The 18,447-nt window shown below is 47.9% G+C and overlaps 1 protein-coding gene across 7 annotated transcripts in view; it reads left to right on the top strand.

Annotated features, from left to right (window-relative positions):
* LOC144737674 (cAMP-dependent protein kinase catalytic subunit alpha-like) overlaps window positions 1-18,447 on the top strand; it is a 105,171-nt gene that overhangs the window by 57,832 nt on the left and 28,892 nt on the right. For 2 of the 7 annotated variants that reach the window (XM_078620511.1, XM_078620497.1), the window contains exon 2: window positions 2,290-2,382. The exons of 3 other annotated variants lie outside the window; for them this stretch is intronic. In XM_078620511.1, coding sequence (XP_078476637.1) covers window positions 2,290-2,382 — 93 coding nt within the window. Of the gene's footprint in view, window positions 1-2,289; window positions 2,383-18,190; window positions 18,325-18,384; window positions 18,415-18,447 lie in introns of those variants that run through there. 2 more of the 7 variants (XM_078620518.1, XM_078620548.1) reach the window with 2 other exon arrangements.

Here is an 18,447-nt window from a genome sequence, read left to right as displayed (position 1 = left end):
TAAAACTATAAACTAAAATAAGACGAAAAACTATTTTTTTTATTTTACCGGGTAAGGCTCCGCTGAGCTGTGTAACTCTATTTCAAAAGCGACCTGGCTATCACAAAATGAGAGCTCAACGAAGTGGCTCATGTGGCAACTGTTATACCGGAACAATCTGATGAGCTATGAAGCTCTTCTTCCACAGACGTCCAGTAGGGCACGGGGTCAGAGCGTTCCTCTAAATCAGGGGTCGGCAACGGAAATAACAAGATGGAGCCATTTTTGTTCATCACGTGAACATTTATAGCAGTATCAAAATACTCTAAACGCGTGGTGTTGATTCTAAATGTGGAGGGGAAAAACCAGAGGACCCGGAGAAAAATCCACGCGGCCACGGGGAGAGAGACACCGCAAACTCCAAATATACAGCAGCACGTGTCAAGGGTCGGGATCGAACCCACGACCTCCTGTATACCAGGCGAGGTAGTTAACATCTCCTAGCCACTTATATCTGAGATGAGCACAGAGAAAAGGCGCTTGTATATGTACCTAGCCGATGAGAGCGTACCAAAAGCGTGTTTTGCGTGAGAGAGACCCATGAAGCGTGTTAGTGTTTTCACCACTGGCTTGTTCCCCCATTATAACAGTTGGCAGAGGTATCTGGAAAGCTGTCGTGGGCGAATGCGTAACGGGAAAACGCTTTGTACGCAGATGGCGATAGCGCGATCGTTGACAACGTGTCTCTCGCGATAGCGCGCACCGCCCGCGTTAAATATATTTACAGTGTGTACAGTGGACGTAACACACGTTGGAAACGCTAACAATCTGAGTCTGCTATGGAGTGCTGGGCATTATCGGCAAAATCACGAATATCATCATGTTTTATTGCGCAAAGAAGCGTTACTTACCCAGGGTAATAGGATGAATGTGCCGCCTATTTCCAAGCAGCTTCCTATTACGCAGAAAGCTGTTTATAGTCTAATGGTTATAATATAATGGTTATCATTGTTATTATCACTTCCAGGTTACTCTGATTATCTGTGGCTAAGCATGTATAATAGTATGAAGTTCGCATTTCGGTGGTGGGGGCCACCTATGTTGAACTTCTTTCGCACCGTACGTAGCCAGCTGCACTAATCGGAGGTGGATAAGCGTGGGTAATAGAATAAACGTGCGGATAAGCATGGATAATAGCAAGAGATGGGATTAGGGGGAATCGTCGTGTGGATAAATAGAAAGTCGTCCGATTGATTCGGGTGTCGTGGATGATGAGTGGATTATATGAAGAGTTTTACTGACGTTTTCAATCGTGTATTGTGTGTGTGCTTATTTGTGTACAAAGGTGGTCGGGCATTATGTTGGCCACCCACCGCCTCGTGGACCCTGCAGGCCTTTATAGGTCCTCGCAAACAGTCTGTTCAGGCTATATAGGGGATCTTTGCCTTTTAGGGAGCGGTAGTGTGGCGGTTAACGTGTTGAGCTACGGACTCGGGCCAACACCGGTGACGATTATCTGAACCGATACTGGGCCTCCCCTGAGTCGACTCGGCCTCAAATGAGTCCCTGGTGCAGTGTGTGAACATACACAATGGGGAGACGAAGACGGCCATGCGTGGTGCTGGCCACCCACCCCTTCGTCTGCCTTGACGGCCTTCATAGGTTTTTTTGTTTTTTGCGATCCACCTGCATGTGAAATGGTAGCCATCACTCTCCGCGTCCTAACACAGCAGCAGTAACAGAAGGAAGAAGATAATTTATTTTTTTACCCTTTTATCTGGCAACAAAACTGACACCTTTTTTTACGAGGAGTCATGTTTGCATAGACCACAATACCTGCAGTCATAATGCGCCTTTTGGCGTCATCTGGTCCAACACCATGTGAGACTAGGCTCGAAGGAAAGCTGTCTCGGGTGTGGACCAATCAACTTCAAGGACAGTGCATACATTATCAGAGTTATGTTTTTTGTTTGCATTATGACTGCAGGTATTGTGGTCTATGCAAACATGACTCCTCGTAAAAAAAGGTGTCAGTTTTGTTGCCAGATAAAAGGGTCAAAAACCAATTATCATATTTTTCTACTGCCAAATGAGGTTCCAATGGTGAGAAGGAAGAAGCCTCGGGCCTTTGCCGTGGGTGACGGGCCCCAGTGGTCTTTGTTTTGGGGCGATTCCCTTCTACCCCCACACCTCCCCCCCCCCCACCCCACGAGAGCGTGAACGGCCCAAAAACCGCGCAGCCCGCGGAGGGGAAAAAACTGAGCGCGGGGGTTTGTGGTGGCTGTGTTATATCCGCGCACGTGAATGCAGCGGCTGCCTCTAGCCGGCAGGAGCGCACACGGGAACACCAAGGGCACCGCGCACGGCGCCACGATGGAGCCAGGCCACTTTCCACCGTCATCGGTGAGTTTTTTTTACCCCCCCCCACCCCCTTCGCTAAAAATCTCCTCCGCCCCCCCGCCCCGCTCCCGACAATTCGCTTCTCCTGCTGCTGCTGCCACCCGCCCGTTGCGTTCCTCCCCTCCGTGCCAATTACGCACGGAGGGGGTTCGACGATTTCCAGCGATTCCCGACGATTTTCTTGTTTTCCACTCAAGAATTTGAATTTGACACGTTGATTAAGTTTTTGTGCAAATCATCAAGTTACTTGATTTGTTGTTGCCAGATATATACACACGGTGGTATCTTCGCCCGGTTGCTTTTTGAGGGGTTTGTGACGTGAAGGCGCTGACCTCTACTGCGGAGGTTGCCGCTCTTCCCCCCGCAAACTCTTCTCACTTGAGCGATGATTTTTTTTATTCTTTAAAACAAATCTCGCGGACGAAAACAACCAATCCACGTTTGCGATTTACGATTTTTCAGTCGTTTGAAAAAAACAAAGACAAATCCAGAACGACTCGATCGTGTAGCGCCAGCGGGTCGTAAAAAGCGTTCGCCAATCGGTGCCGATCGCAATGAACCGAGGAAGATTGCTCGTTGAAATGATTTCTTGATAATTCTGATTTTTTCCTTCATATCGTGATGGAGAAAATGATGGAAGAGGTGTAATCTTTAATCCTGAATGAATTGGGGGGGGGGGGTGGGGGGAGGAGGAGGGTGGGAAGGAGGATTACGTGGTGAGCCAAGTATGGAGTCGGGCAGCGTCTCAACTATTAAACAAAAACTAAACAATTTTCATTTGGCCAGGTAAGGCGCACTGAGCTATGGAAGCTCTTTTCCAGAAGCCACCTGGCCACAAATGATGGCTCAACGAAGTGGCTGAAAATCACGTGGCACTTATACCGGGGCAATCCGATGAGCTATGAAGATCTTCTTATACGGATGCCCAGTAGGGGCACGGGGTCAGAACGTCACTCTGAATCAGGGGTCGGCAACCAAAATAGCAAGATAGAGCCATATTCTATGGTGCTTTCGGTAAAGTCACGTAGATAGAAAAAATTATAACAATCAAGTAATAAAAATAAAGTGAATTATTTGTGTTATTTAATTGTTATTATTTTTTCTAAAGTGAATTATTTTTATTATTTGATTGTTATAATTTTTTCTATCTACGTAATAAAAAGAAAGTGAATAAAAAATATCACGACGTTTCGATCGAAACACAAGCGGTCGTTCCTGATGACGACCGCTTGTGTTGCGATCGAAATGTCGTGATATTTATATTCACTTTATTTGTATTATTTTATAAAAAAATTTATCTATGTGACTTTACCAAAAGAACCATGGAATATGAATTCCTGCAGTCACGCACGTTTTAAGTCAAGATAGAGCCACTTTTGTTCGAATTTGGTAAAAAATACCTATTTCAAGAGCCGCAATGCGTGTGGCGAATACGAGACGGTGGTGGTCCTTGATGAATAACGGTTACGAAGCGGTTCCTTAATGAGCCGCATGCTGCTCTGGATCCGCAGGTTGCCGAGCCCCTGCCCATGGTAAACAGGACTTCCATGGTAAACTGAACTCCCATGGTAAACTGAACTCCCATGGTAAACTGAACTTCCATGGTAAACTGAATTCCCATGGTAAACTGAGCTTCCATGGTAAACTGAACTCCCATGGTTAACTGGACTTCCATGGTAAACTGAACTTCCATGGTAAACTGGACTTTCATGGTAAACTGGACTTCCATGGTGAACTGGACTCCCATGGTCATTTGGACTTGTATTGTAAACTGGACTTTCATGGTAAATTGAACTCCTATGGTCAACTGGACTTCCACGGTGAACTGGACTCCCATGGTCAACTGTTTTCCCATGGTAAATTGAACTCCTATGGTCAACTGGACTTTCACGGTGAACTGGACTCCCATGGTCAACTGTTCTCCCATGGTAAATTGAACTCCTATGGTCAACTGGACTTCCACGGTGAACTGGACTCCCATGGTAAACTGGACTTCCACGGCAAACTGGACTTCCTTGGTCAGGGGTCTGCATCCAAAATAACAAGAGACATTTTTTTCCCTTCTTCGACTTTCAAGCGCCACACTGCAGTTTCTTTTAAAGAGCCACCACACGCGGCCGACGACCCCCCTGCTTCTTGGTTCTTTCGGTAAAGTCACGTAGAAAGGAAATAATAAAATAATAATAATATAACATAATAAAATACAATTCTCACGACGTTTCGGCCACAACGCAAGCAACCCAGCTTAAATATACGCTTCCAAGCCTGGTGGTGTTTATTCAGATGCTGTCTTTCCGACAGCCCTGTTCTTCACCTGAGGACGGCTGCTTGCGTTGTGGCCGAAACGTCGTGAGAATTGTATTTTATTATGTTTAATTTTTATTATTTTATTATTTCCCTTCTACGTGACTTTACCGAAAGAACCAATAAGATGAATCCCTGCAGTCACGAAAGCTTTAAATCGAGACCCCCCTGCTCTCGACAATCGCGTGTTTAGACAGCCGAAGGAGGAAATGCACGCGAGGTGGCAGCAGTGTGCGGCGACTGAAGGTGTGGGGTGGGTGGGATACAGGGTTTTTTGGGGTGCAGTTACCAGCGTCTGAACGAAACGGAACGCAACTTCCTCAAGTGACCAGCAGGCAGCGCCGCCCAGCTCGACAAGGAACTCACTGTAACTAATAAACATCTTCTTGGTTCTTTCGGTAAAGTCACGTAGAATGGAAATAATAAAATAATACAAATAAAACATAATAAAATAATTCTCACGGCGTTTCGGCCACAACGCAAGCAGCCGTCACTCAGGTGGAGAACAGGTCTGTCGAGAAGACAGATTCTGAATGACACACCCCAGGCTTGGAGCAACTATTTAAATAGTCGACTCTGTCTTCTCTACAGACCTGTTCTCCACCTGAGGACGGCTGCTTGCGTTGTGGCCGAAACGTCGTGAGAATAATTGTATTATGTTTTATTTTTATTATATTATTATTTCCATTCTACGTGACTTTACCGAAAGAACCAAGAAGATGAATCCCTGCAGTCACGAAAGCTTTAAATCGAAATTTAACTAATAAACATTTTTTTATTTTTAGCAGGTAAGGCCTCACTTAGCTATATACCTTCGCAAAAAGTCTACCCTATTTATTTTAAATGTAATATCACCTCCACTCAAGGGAGTATCAAAACATCGCATACTAAAATAAGACGATAAAATAATGTTTAAGTAAAAGCGCCATGAGAAAATAGCGAGTCTTGCACTCCCAATAGAAAGCTCTTTTTCAGAAGGGACCCGGTCATCACCAATAATTAATAGCTCAACCAAGTGGGCTTATTGTCACGGAGACATTTATCAGAGCCAAATACTCTAAATCAGGGCTCCCCAACCCCCGGGCTGCGGACCGGTACCCGGTCCGTGGCCTGTTAGGAACCAGGCCTCACAGCAGCAGGAGGTGAGTGGTGAGTCGGCGCGTGGAACCCGCCCCCGTTATTTTATTTACCACTTCCATCCGCGCCTCTTTCCCGCACTGCGCACTTGTCTCAGTCACGGTTTTGGTAAGCCCACAAGCTGCTAACCCCTGGCCAACATGAGTACAAAACAAACGTCGATGGAGAGCTTCTTTGAAAAGGGGGAAAGACCCAATGATGAACCCCCCCCCCCCTGGTCCGTGAACAAATTGTCTTCCATGGAACCGGTCCCTGGTGCCAAAAAGGTTGATTCTAAATGTGGAGGAAAAAACCGGAGGACCCAGGAGAAAATCCCAACGATCACAGGGAGAGAGAAAGAGATATGCAAATTCCAAATATACAGCAGGCGTCAGGGTCGGGATTGAACAGACTATCTCCTGTATACCAGGCGAGGTGGTTAACATCTCCCAGCCACCGTGGCGCCCATGTCCTGTCTTTCAGCAGTGGATAAGGGAATAGCTGCGAGATATACATACGGGAGGTGCAGTGTTGAGTCTATGGGCAGTGTTGAGTCTACGGGCAGTGTTGAGTCTACGGGCAGTGTTGAGTCTATGGGCAGTGTTGAGTCTATGGGCAGTGTTGAGTCTACGGGCATTGTTGAGTCTACGGGCAGTGTTGAGTCTACGGGCAGTGTTAGTCTATGGGCAGTGTTAGTCTATGGACAGTATGTAAGTATGCTGAACTTCTTCGGCATCGTACGTAGGCAACCGTGCCAATCACAGGTACGGGGGAAGGACAACAAACTAAACACAAAAAGCCATTTCTAAGAAATGAGTTTTCGATCTAGATTTAAAAGTGTGTAGCTCCGGTGACTTTCTAGTATCGGAAGCATGCGATGCCGGTGACCGTCTTTGTTCAACGGGTTAGCAGAAAAGCCGCCACTGCGAGCATGGCGGGAGTTCGCGTGATGATGTTTTACGCTCAGCGAGGTTACCGTGGTTCATTTGTGGCAAGCGCTTTTTGCGTGGGTAATGAGTGCGAGCGTATGCATATTGTACGCATTTTCCCCCCATTTCACTTCTATTAGCGAAGCTCAACGCACGAGATTGAAGCGCTGATTACAGAGCGGGGCGCAGCAGCGGTTTTGGGCGGCGCTTTGCCGTGACCTGGCGACCCCCGGCGGTCCGGTCGATTCCCGGACACAGCTAACACGAGTGGTTGAGTGATATCCGAACCAATCCTGGGCGGCACCGACCTTCGGCAATGCCCGCACTGACTAGCGTTGTGAAGTATGGTCAAACAAACCCCACCCCCCCCCCTTATGATTGACGCCTGGTATATAGGAGGTCGTGGGTTCGCTCCCGACCCTGACGTCTGTTGTATATTTGAAGTTTGCGTGTCTCTCTCTCTGTCCTCGTGGTCGCGAGATGTGAACTACCTCTCCTGGTATACAGGAGGTCGTGGGTTCGATCCCGACCCTGACGTCTGTTGTATATTTGAAGTTTGCGTGTCTCTCTCTCTGTCCTCGTGGTCGCGAGATGTGAACTACCTCTCCTGGTATACAGGAGGTCGTGGGTTCGATCCCGACCCTGACGTCTGTTGTATATTTGGAGTTTGCATGTCTCTCTCACTCTCTCTCCCCGTGGTCGCGTGGATTTTTGTCCGGGTCCTTTCCTTTTTTCACCTCCGCATTTAGAATCGACATCACGTGTTTTATAGTTTTTGGCTGCTATGAATATCCACCCGATGACAATAAGGCACTTCGTTTCGCTATCATTCGTGATAGCCAGGTCTATTCTCAACAAACAGCTATACTTAGCTCAACGGGGCCTTACCTGGTAAAATAACAAAAACATTTTTTAGTCTTATTTTTGTTTTATATTGACAAAGGGCCATACACGCACACACACCATTAGAACAGTGTCACGTTAAAAAAAAAAACGAATTGGCCAAGCACAGATATTCACTTTACTCTTGGTGGAATTAGCGAGCAATTAATGCCATCCATCCATTGACTTGCTTTTTTGCAAGCGGTTTGTTGGCTGGTTTCATCCGTGCTGCGCATAACGCAGGCCTCTGCTGTCTCCTCTGCGATGGCTTATGATGCAATGTGGGGCTTGGGCACCACGGTGGCTAGGAGATGTTAATTGCCTCGCCTGGTATACAGGAGGTTGTGGGTTCGATCCCGACCCTGACGCCTGTTGTATATGCGGAGTTTCTCTCTGTCCCCGTGGTCGTGTGGATTTTTCTCCGGGTCCTCCGGTTTTTCCCTCCACATTTAGAATCGTGCGTTTCGAGTATTTGGCAGCTGTACATTTACACGTGATAAGCCGCTTGGTTGAGGTATCGTTTGTGTCCAGGTTGCTTCTCAAAAAGACCTATGTAGCTCAGTGGTAAAATAACTAAAGAGTTTTTTAGTTTAATAATTTTACCGGGCAGTTTGTGTGCGGCCTTAACATTTTAATTTGCGAGAAGTGATGGGAAAAAAATCCCGTTAGATGGAACGGAGGAGAAATGAGGAAGTTATAAAGCAGTTTCAGGAAAATGGAAGTCTTAATGAGAATAAAACAGGGGGGGGGTAAACGATGTGGATTGGACAGCATTCTCAGAGGTGAAAGCTTAACAAAGATAACTTCTAGAAGGATGAATGTATGCACGTCTGTATGTTGAACGTCTTTCGCACCGTACGTAGCCAACCATGCTAATCGGAGGTAGGGGGGGGGTCAACAAACTAAGCACACAAACAGCAGTTCTAAAGAAATGAGGATGACCTAAGTTTGCGTGATTGATGGTTTATGATGATGCTGTGTCGTGATGAAGCAACGTGTGTGATTGTGATGATGGTGATCCATACGAGGTAATACAATATAATAATGTGCAATGGGTAGCTTGACAAATGAAGTTCTGGAAGGAAGGATGCTGGCAAAGAGACCAAGTAATAACGAATAGAAATAAATATTAAAGTATCTCATCACTTTATATCTCCTCACTTTATCTCGTAACTTTATCTCATAAATGTATCTCATCACTCTATCTCGTAACTTTATCTCATAAATGTATCTCATCACTTTGTCCCTCATCACTTTATCCCTCATCACTTTATCTCGTAACTTTATCTCATAAATGTATCTCATCACTTTATCTCGTAACTTTATCTCATAAATGTATCTCATCACTTTCGCTCTCTCTCGATGCAGTCGCGTAGAGTTCCAGACGCTATTCGCGGACAGCCAAAATTGCGGATCGCCAAGTTCGTGAATAACGAGGCAATCATCGTCGTCAATATCACGATGCATGGGGCAGATATCCTGCAGTAGTTGTCCACCGCACATTTCGTCATTTCTTTCCACTTTTTTTCCCCCTCCGTCTTGTGGCGCCAATATGCTCAGGGTAGTGGTGGCATCTTTCTGGCACCAATCACCTGATGATGTCATCGTCCTCGTCGTCGTCATCGTCAAGACGTTTCTCTGTCAGGTTCACGAGGGAATGCTTCAGTCTAATGAGCTACCTCTTGTTTCTGCCGAGGAGGAGGAGGAACGAAAAAGACCTTGTGTTTTTTTTCGCTGGGGTTTTGATGAAAATCTGTTAACCGCTCCCTCTCCCATCCGGCCACAGCGATGGAACCTTGCTGGAGTCACGTAGCACAAATTACTACAACAACAACAATGTGCGCATGCATGTTGGACTACTTTAGAACCGTACGTAGCCACTCCATGCTAATCGGAGGTGCAGCGTTGAGTCTATGGCAGTGTTAGTCTATGGGCAGGGTGTATGCATGTTGGACTACTTTCGAACCGTACGTAGCCACTCCATGCTAATCGGAGGTGCAGCGTTGAGTCTATGGCAGTGTTAGTCTATGGGCAGGGTGTATGTATATTGGACTACTTTCAAACCGTACGTAGCCACACCATGCTAATCGGAGGTGCAGCGTTGAGTCTGGGGCAGTGTTAGTCTATGGGCAGGGTGTATGCATGTTGGACCACTTTCAAACCGTACGTAGCCACTCCATGCTAATCGAAGGTGCAGCGTTGAGTCTGGGGCAGTGTTAGTCTATGGGCAGGGTGTATGTATGTTGGACTACTTTCGAACCGTACGTAGCCACTCCATGCTAATCGGAGGTGAAGCGTTGAGTCTATGGCAGACTTAGTCTATGGGCAGGGTGTATGCATGTTGGACTACTTTCGAACCGTACGTAGCCACACCGTGCTAATCGGAGGTGCAGCGTTGAGTCTATGGCAGTGTTAGTCTATGGGCAGGGTGTATGCATGTTGGACTACTTTCGAACCGTACGTAGCCACTCCATGCTAATCGGAGGTGCAGCGTTGAGTCTATGGCAGTGTTAGTCTATGGGCAGGGTGTATGTATATTGGACTACTTTCAAACCGTACGTAGCCACACCATGCTAATCGGAGGTGCAGCGTTGAGTCTGGGGCAGTGTTAGTCTATGGGCAGGGTGTATGCATGTTGGACTACTTTCAAACCGTACGTAGCCACTCCATGCTAATCGAAGGTGCAGCGTTGAGTCTGGGGCAGTGTTAGTCTATGGGCAGGGTGGATGTATGTTGGACTACTTTCGAACCGTACGTAGCCACTCCATGCTAATCGGAGGTGAAGCGTTGAGTCTATGGCAGACTTAGTCTATGGGCAGGGTGTATGTATGTTGGACTACTTTCGAACCGTACGTAGCCACACCGTGCTAATCGGAGGTGAAGCGTTGAGTCTATGAGCGGTATGTACCTATGTATATTGAACTTAATAAAATAATTCTCACGACGTTTCAGCCACAACGCAAGCAGCCGTCCTCAGGTGAAGACCAGGTCTGTCGGGGAACCAAGAAGATGAATCCCTGCAGTCACGAAAGCTTTAAATCGAAATATATTGAACTTCTCTTACACTATATGTAGCCACCCATGGTTATCGGAGGTGCAGCACTGAGTCTATGGGCAGTGTTAGTCGATGGGCAGTGTTAGTCGATGGTCAGTGTTAGACTTCTGGGCAGTGTTAGTCTATGAGTAGTGTTAGTCTATGTGCAATATGTTTGTTGAACTTCTTTCGCACGATACGTAGCCAACGGCGCTAATCGGAGGTGGATGCGCGTGGATAATAGGCAGAGATTATAGTAGGGTGCGAACCCTCTGATCTTCGCACCTGAAGGACAACAAACTAAACGCAAAGAGCAGTTCTGAAGAAATTAGCTTTCAGTCTAGATTGAAAAGTGCATAGCTCCAGTGGCTTCCTGTACAGATCTATATTGTGAACTTCTTTAACACCGTACGTAGCCGACCATGCTAATCAGAGGTGATAATAATGCTATTTTATTTACATCGCGACTGCAGAAGGCTGCGTAGCGAAATTCACAGTTCTACTCTTCACCTGTGCTCCTACGCGGTAAAGTAACAGTCCAGCACACTGCGCTATGAACCCGGCGACCTGAGTTCGATTCCCGCTCGCGGACCAACACCGGTGACAATTATCTGAACTGGTCATGAGCCTCTCCTCGGTTGACCTCGCCTCAAATGAAGTACCTGGTGCGGTGGTTAAACGTCAGCACTGGGGAGACAAAGGCAGCCGGGCGTGGTGTTGGCCACCCATCCCCCTCGCGTGCAGTGCCGGCCTTCATTGGTGCTGCTCGCTAACAGCACTTGCCCCAACAGCCTGTTAAGGCTCGTATTTTTGTGTGTGTGTGTCTCGGGAGCTGTTTTGGTTATTGTCAGTGTGTAACTTCCCACTCCTGGGGTAACTTTGTAACCCCCCCCCCCCGTGCCCCCTTACTGGACATCTGTAAAAAATAGCTTCATAGCTCATCGGATTTCTCTATGATAAATACAGGTTTGTGATTCCGAAATGTCTGCTCTATTTTTCTTCAATACCTTTCCTTTCCGCCCCTTCCCCACAGTAGCTTCCACGTTCTAGTGGCCTGCAAACTTTTTACTAGTTTCGTCCAGCAACTGCCATCTCTTCCTTTACGTCTTCCTCCGCTTGTTTTGCCACCTCCCGGGTATCCGCACCTCGCCAGCTAGCGTTGTCCACCTACCTTGCTACTCAGCCAAGCGAGCGGAGTGGTTTGTCGGATATCTTTACCGGTGCACCAAACCCCCCCCCCCCACTCCGCTTTCCTACAAACACGAGAAGCATAGTTGCCAAACCTATCCACGTACGAGCCGGGATTTTTTTTCACTTACCCCGTCCTCATGATAACAAACGCCGCCTTATCCAGCTATTTAAAAAAAACGTAACGTACAAAGACGCTCAAACTTTTGGGCAAAAAGAGCCTTCTATAGAGAGAATCTATTGCCAAATACGCTCAACGTATATATGCACTTGAGCCACGGCGTAAGGCGTTTCGCGTCAAATGTGTGGCTACTGACTCACTGTGTTATCAACACCGTGCAGTAATTGCTGGGTGGTGGTGGTGGTGGGAGTTGGGGGGGGAGCGGTAGTGGTAGCGGTCCAGCGCTCTGCACTCCACACCCGGGCAATCCGGGTTCAATTCCCGCTCACGGCCACCAGTGACGGGTCCTTTGAAATAATCCCGGGCGGCCTCCCCTAGGTCGACTCAGCCTCAAATCAGTACCCGGTGCGGTGTGTAAACATCGCCACTGGGTGAGACAAAGGCGGCCGGAGGCGTGGCGCTAACGCCCCCCCCCTCCTCATGTGCCGTGTGCCGGCCTTCATAGGTACTGCTCGCGAACAGCACTTGCCCCAACGGCCTGTTAAGGCTATACGGGGGATATTTGTCTTTGGTGGGAGTTGAGCTACTACACCCAATGCAAGCCGCGCTCGTGCCGCCAATGGCTGGGCATTGCTGCGGACATTTTGGTCGAACCCCTGACCGCAAAAAAAGATTGTCGCACTTTTGTCCGACATTTTAACCCTTTCATAATGTCGGTTTTTGGGTTAGATCGCGTAAATATAAATGTGTTGTTAAACCCGCCACCATCACCCGACACGGCCAATCCAATTAGCAAAGTTTTGTCACGTAAACAAAACGTGCCAATTGGTTACTAGTACAGCACACAATCTGAGTACGACGTTTCGCTATTAATTACAACTGGCATCATCAGGCGGACAACCCAAATTTGTGGATAAATCTTCCTGTTTCGGGTGTAACGACACATTTATATTTACCCGATCTAACCCAAAAAACCTATATTATGGATGATATTGGTCCCATTCTGATGACGTATGTGTACGTCATCGGAATTACTTTTTATCGACACGTCTTCATGTCCGGAGGACATGAAGACGCGAGGCCATGCGTTGGAGGGGCGCGCGCGTGGCACAGTTTTTTGGTGCCGGCTATCATCGAGTGTGGCGGTCGCGTCGCTCCGGTTTTCTGCAGCGAGTAGCGACGTCTTCTTAAAAACGATGGCGCTGCTGCCGCCATCACTACGCCTCCTCTCTCGATAAAATGAGCTCTGAACCCGGTTGCACCGTAACCGAGATCCGGCGGTGAACGGGAACATCCACCCCCCACGCCCTGCAGATTGCAGACGTGTCAGAACGGGACAAGGGGCTCGTGAGCAATTTGGAAAGATGAAAAGGGTGGCGTGGCGTTCTCATGGAATTACGTACGTGGCGTCCTTGATTGGTGGGTCTTCGTCAAGGGCACCCTCCCTCACCTTGCCCTTCAGGCTGGTTGCTTGAAGGCTGAGCGGTCATTTACCGCGAGCAGGAAAGGGGGGAAGTACAGCAAGTCGGTCGCTGACCCCCTCCCCTCGTGCCGTCGTGAGTGTGCCGAGTGATCGCGCGCTGCGTGGGTTTTGTCGGGACGCTGTACAGTAGTCGCCCGCCCCACGTGATGGCAGCGTGTTGTAAACAGAATTAGCCAAACATCCCAAGCGAGACTCCTTTTGGCAGAGTCTTGAGACTCAGTAAGGTGGGGTTTTCTGGTGGGTAAAAAAATCTGCCCACGGGCCTCCATGCAGCTCCCGGGGAGGTCCTTAAGTGATTTGGTCGGTAAGCAAGTTTCGGAAATGCACGTTAAAAGGCTTAATTCGTTCCGATGGCATCGAAAGTTACCCCTTTTTCGTCCAAAAGAAAGTACTTTATCATGTCTAAACAATGGATATTAACACATAAAGATACTAACAACATTATAACACATAATAGTAAAATAAATTTGGTTAATTGATGCGTTAATTCATATTTATTGTACTTACAACAGCCCGTCATTAACAGGAGAATGGTCGGTAAGCGAATGCATTGGGCTCGATGGAGGCTCGTCGTTAAGTGATTAGTCGTTAACGGGGGTGGTCATTAAGAGGGGTTCTACTCTACACTACTATACGCTACTCTACTATACACTACACTATACACTACACTATACACGACTATACACTACACTATACATTACACATTGGGCTCTATGGAGGCCCGTTATTAAGCGATTAGCCGTGAACAGGGGTGGTCGTTAACAGGGGTTGAACTCTTCACATCTTGCTGGCCAGTGCGTGTTGATAAAGGTCGTGGGAGCATTAGAAATACACAAGAATGGATTTAGTTACATTGCCCTCTGCGGCCTAACGCATATCCCCGCAGACCTAAGCGACTATTTAGGCTTAACGCTGCTGGGGGCGCCGGCGCGGTGCCGAGATGTTAACTACCTCGACTGGTATGCAGGAGGTCGTGGGTTCGACCCCAACCCCGACGCCTGTTGTATATTTGAAGTTTGCGATCTCTCTCTTTCCCCGTGGTCGTGTGGATTTTTCTCCGGGTCCCTCCGGTTTTTCTCTCCACATTAAGGATCAAAACCCCACGTTTAGAGTATTTGGCTACTGCTATGAATTTCAACTTTTTGATGATAATCCACTTCGTTGAGCTATCATTTGTGATAGCGAGGTCGCTTCTGAAAACGAGCTACATAGCTCAGTGGGGCCTTGCGTGATGAAATAAAAATAGTTGACTTTTACTATTTGCTATTTTGTTTACTAGGTAAGGCACACTGAGCTACGCAGCTCTTTTTCAGAAGCGACCTGGCCACACATGACAACTCAACGTGTAGCGGCTCATCAGATGAAAATGTACAGCAGCCAGATACTCTAAACGCATGTTTATTATAAATGTAGAGGGAAAAACCGGAGGACAGGGAGAAAAATCCACGTGACCACGGGGAGAACATGCAAACTCCAAATATACAGACGTCAGGGTCGGGTTCGAACCCACGACCTCCTGTATCCCAGGCGAGGTAGTTAACATCTCCTAGCCACCGAAGCGCTCTGTTTAGTTTAAGTTAAGAGCTGCCGAGATCTGACAATATTGGGGCGTATTCCGGACGATTTGGTCACAGGCCCCGGGTAAACAAAGAATTGTAATTGCTGCAGTCGTATTATTATTGGTGGTATATTATCCAACAGGGGGGGGGACTGTGGTTTAGGCTGCTTGACTCACCATCGGAAAGCCTGTGAGTTCGACTGCCGGTCAGGGTGTGACCCACGCTGTTCCTCTGCCACGGTGAAATAACAAATGAGTACAGCTCTTCTTGGTTCTCTCGGTAAAGTCACGTACAAGGGAAATAATAAAATAATAAAAATAAAACATAATAAAATAATTGTCACGACGTTTCGGCCACAACGCAAGCAGCCGTCCTCAGGTGAAGAACAGGTCTGTCGGAAAGACATTCAGACGCTGTCTTTCCGACATACCTGTTCTTCACCTGAGGACGGCTGCTTGCGTTGTGGCCGAAACGTCGTGAGAATTATTTTATTATGTTTTATTTTTATTACTTTATTATTTCCCTTCTACGTGACTTTACCGAAAGAACCAAGAAGATTAATCCCTGCAGTCACGAAAGCTTTAAATTGAAAAATGAGTACCGCTTCGTGGGAGGTTGGCAGATGCCGGCTTGTCACGTGGCAAGGGGCTGGTCTCTTGTCGTTGGAGCGTGGAATCTCCACCCCTTGGCTCAAGAGCATCGAATAGGGATGTGCACACTGCGAGATTTGTGTGTTTAGTTTGTCGTCCTTAACCCCCCCCCTCCCGCAACTCCGATTAGCACAGTTGGCTACGTACGGTGCGAAAGAAGTTGAACATACATATATACTGCCCGTAGACGAACACTGCCCATAAACTATCACTGCCCATAGACTCAACACTGCACTTCCAATTAGCATGGTTGGCTACGTACGGTGCAAAAGAAGTTTAGCATACGCACATACGTACATTTGCAATTACCGCGTGCGTTTCAACCGTGATCACGTCCGTAACCCACACAGTGACACTCGAATGTTGTGAGCGCGTGTGTGAACGTACGCGTACGTGTGTCAACGCATGCGTGTCTTCGCGTGCCTTGTGCGTGTGTTCATGTTCAGCGTGCCTGTGTTGTTTTGTGCCTGTATGCGCATGCACTTGTGTTTACGTCTGTGTGTGTACTCACGTGACTTCACATGCTTGTTTGTTTCTGTGCATTTAAATATAGCCTGGTCTGTGCGTGCAGGTCGGTATATTTTAGGCTCCTTTTAATGTGTACACGTGTATGTATATATATTTTGTTCTGCACCGTGTGTTGTATGTACCATTGCGCGCGAAAATATTTTTTCCCATGTGCACGTGTGGGCATTGAATACGACTGCAGTTAGACCCCTTGGTTAAAACCAATTAGCTGCATGCAGGTGTCGCGTAGCATTGCACGTTGTTTTCTGACATCGCTGCCGATCATGATGATGATGAGACCCCGAAACAGTCAAAACTCTCGGCCGTTGCTTCTATTATTGACGCAAATGAGGCTTCATCACAACAACGGGCCGCGTTTGTCTCCGGTAGCATGTTTCCCCCACCCCCCGCCGTTCAATGTGAAGTCAAACGATGGGGCGGGCGTGCAGGACACACTCGGCAGAGGCCAGACTGTGAGCTTCACGTGCGGCAGGCAGGCAGCAGCAGCCGGCAGCATCGGCAGCATTGGCAGCATGATCAGAATCGGGAATGTTTATTTATACTGGAGAAAATCCGATGAGCTATGAAGCTCTTCTTTCACAGACGTCCGGTGAGGGGGCACGGGGGTCAGAAGGTTCCGACGAGAAAACAAAACTTTACAAAAAAAAACGATAGGAGCGTGAAGTTGTATGAAAGGTAAGAAAATCAATTTTAAAAAAATTTAACTAAACTGTTTTTATTTTTAACGGGTAAAACCCACTGAGCTATTAGTTCTTTTTCAGAGGTGACCTGATTGATAGCTCAACGAAGTGGTTGATCATGTGGACATTTTTTTAGCAGCCAAATAATCTCAAATCATGTTTCTAAACGTGGAGGGAAAAAACCGGAGGACCCAATAAAAAAAATGCAGGTGACCAGGGCGTCAGGATCGGGATCGAACCCACGACCTCCTGCATGCCAGGAGAGGTCGTGGTCTTGCCAACCTTCCCCCACCGCCGCCAATCCTCTGCCCATTCACACCAGGCTGCACTGACCAGCATTTGTGAAGTATAATCAACCTCCATGATCAACACAGCAATCATGCAGCTGTACATTGACAAAGGGTAGCGAAAAATAATTATTAAATTAGTCTATTAATTGATGAAAAGCTCCAGGAATAAAGCGAGAGCTCAGAAGTTGAGGGTCCATCATCAAGGTATATGTACGTTGAACTTCTTTCGCACCGTACGTGGCCAACTGCGCTAATCGTAAGTGCGGGGGAAGGACAACAAACTAAACAGTTCTAAAGAAATGAGTTTTCAATCTAGATTAAAAGTGCGTATGTACGTTGAACTTCTTTCGCACCGTACGTAGCCAAGCGTGCTAATCAGAGGTGCGCAGCAAAGCACAACAAACTAAATGCAAAAGAGCAGTTCTAAAGAAAAGAGTTTTCAATGTAGATGATGATTAAAAAGTGCACAGCTCCCAGTGGCTTCATGACATCGTAGAGGAGTTGGAACGAAACCCAATGCGCTCCGCCTCCTGCCCGTTTCCACCCCCCCCCCCGCACGCTCGGCCACTCGCTCTCACACCTCCCACGTAGGGGCTGTCGCGGCTGTAGGTAGGTAAGAGGCGGCGCCGTTACATTGGCCTGCGGGTGGGCGACCTCGCCTTGCGAATTGCGCGCGCGAGAGAGAGAAAAAGAGGAAACGCAAATTTACCATCGAGATAAAGCGGGCGGGCGGGCCGTGCGGTCACGTCGCACGGCAGAACCCAACGTCACTGACGAAAAAGCGACGGGCTCCACTTGTTCCCGTAAACGAATGGCGGAACACACTCGCCCCGTTTAGCGAAAAATTAGGTGAAAAATAAATAATAATAATAACTGGTCATGCTGAAAAAACTAAATTAGGCTGCGGCGGGAAAACCGTTTTGCGGCGTTGAGGATCACGGCGTCCGTTTCGACAGGGCGGTGTGGGGGGGGGGTACGGGGTCGGGTGGGGGGGCGGAAACAAAGTAGGTTTAGTTAACGGACAAAAATAAAAAACATCAAACTTGAACATTCACAAGGGCTGCGCGCGACGAGTCGCCTTCCGTGTGGGGGCGTGTGCGCTTGCGGGCGGACGGGCGATGCTGCGCTGTGTGCCCCTGAGCCGTGCGGCTCACTCGTGACGGCAAACATGGACGTGGCAGGTGAGCCTCTCCCACCCCCTCCTCCTCCTCCGTTGCTGTGTCTCGCCCTTTTCGTTGCAGCGTGCGAAAAGGTCAGCAGATCATTCGAAGGTCAGCGGCGCGACGGGTGCATGGCCTTGAGAT

This window comes from Lampetra planeri, chromosome 3, assembly GCF_965212315.1.
Source record: "Lampetra planeri chromosome 3, kcLamPlan1.2.h2, whole genome shotgun sequence".
In the NCBI taxonomy this organism is placed as follows: Eukaryota; Metazoa; Chordata; class Hyperoartia; order Petromyzontiformes; family Petromyzontidae; genus Lampetra; species Lampetra planeri.
The sequence above is the reverse complement of the archived record's forward strand: the minus strand, read 5'-3'. Positions and strand labels throughout refer to the sequence as shown.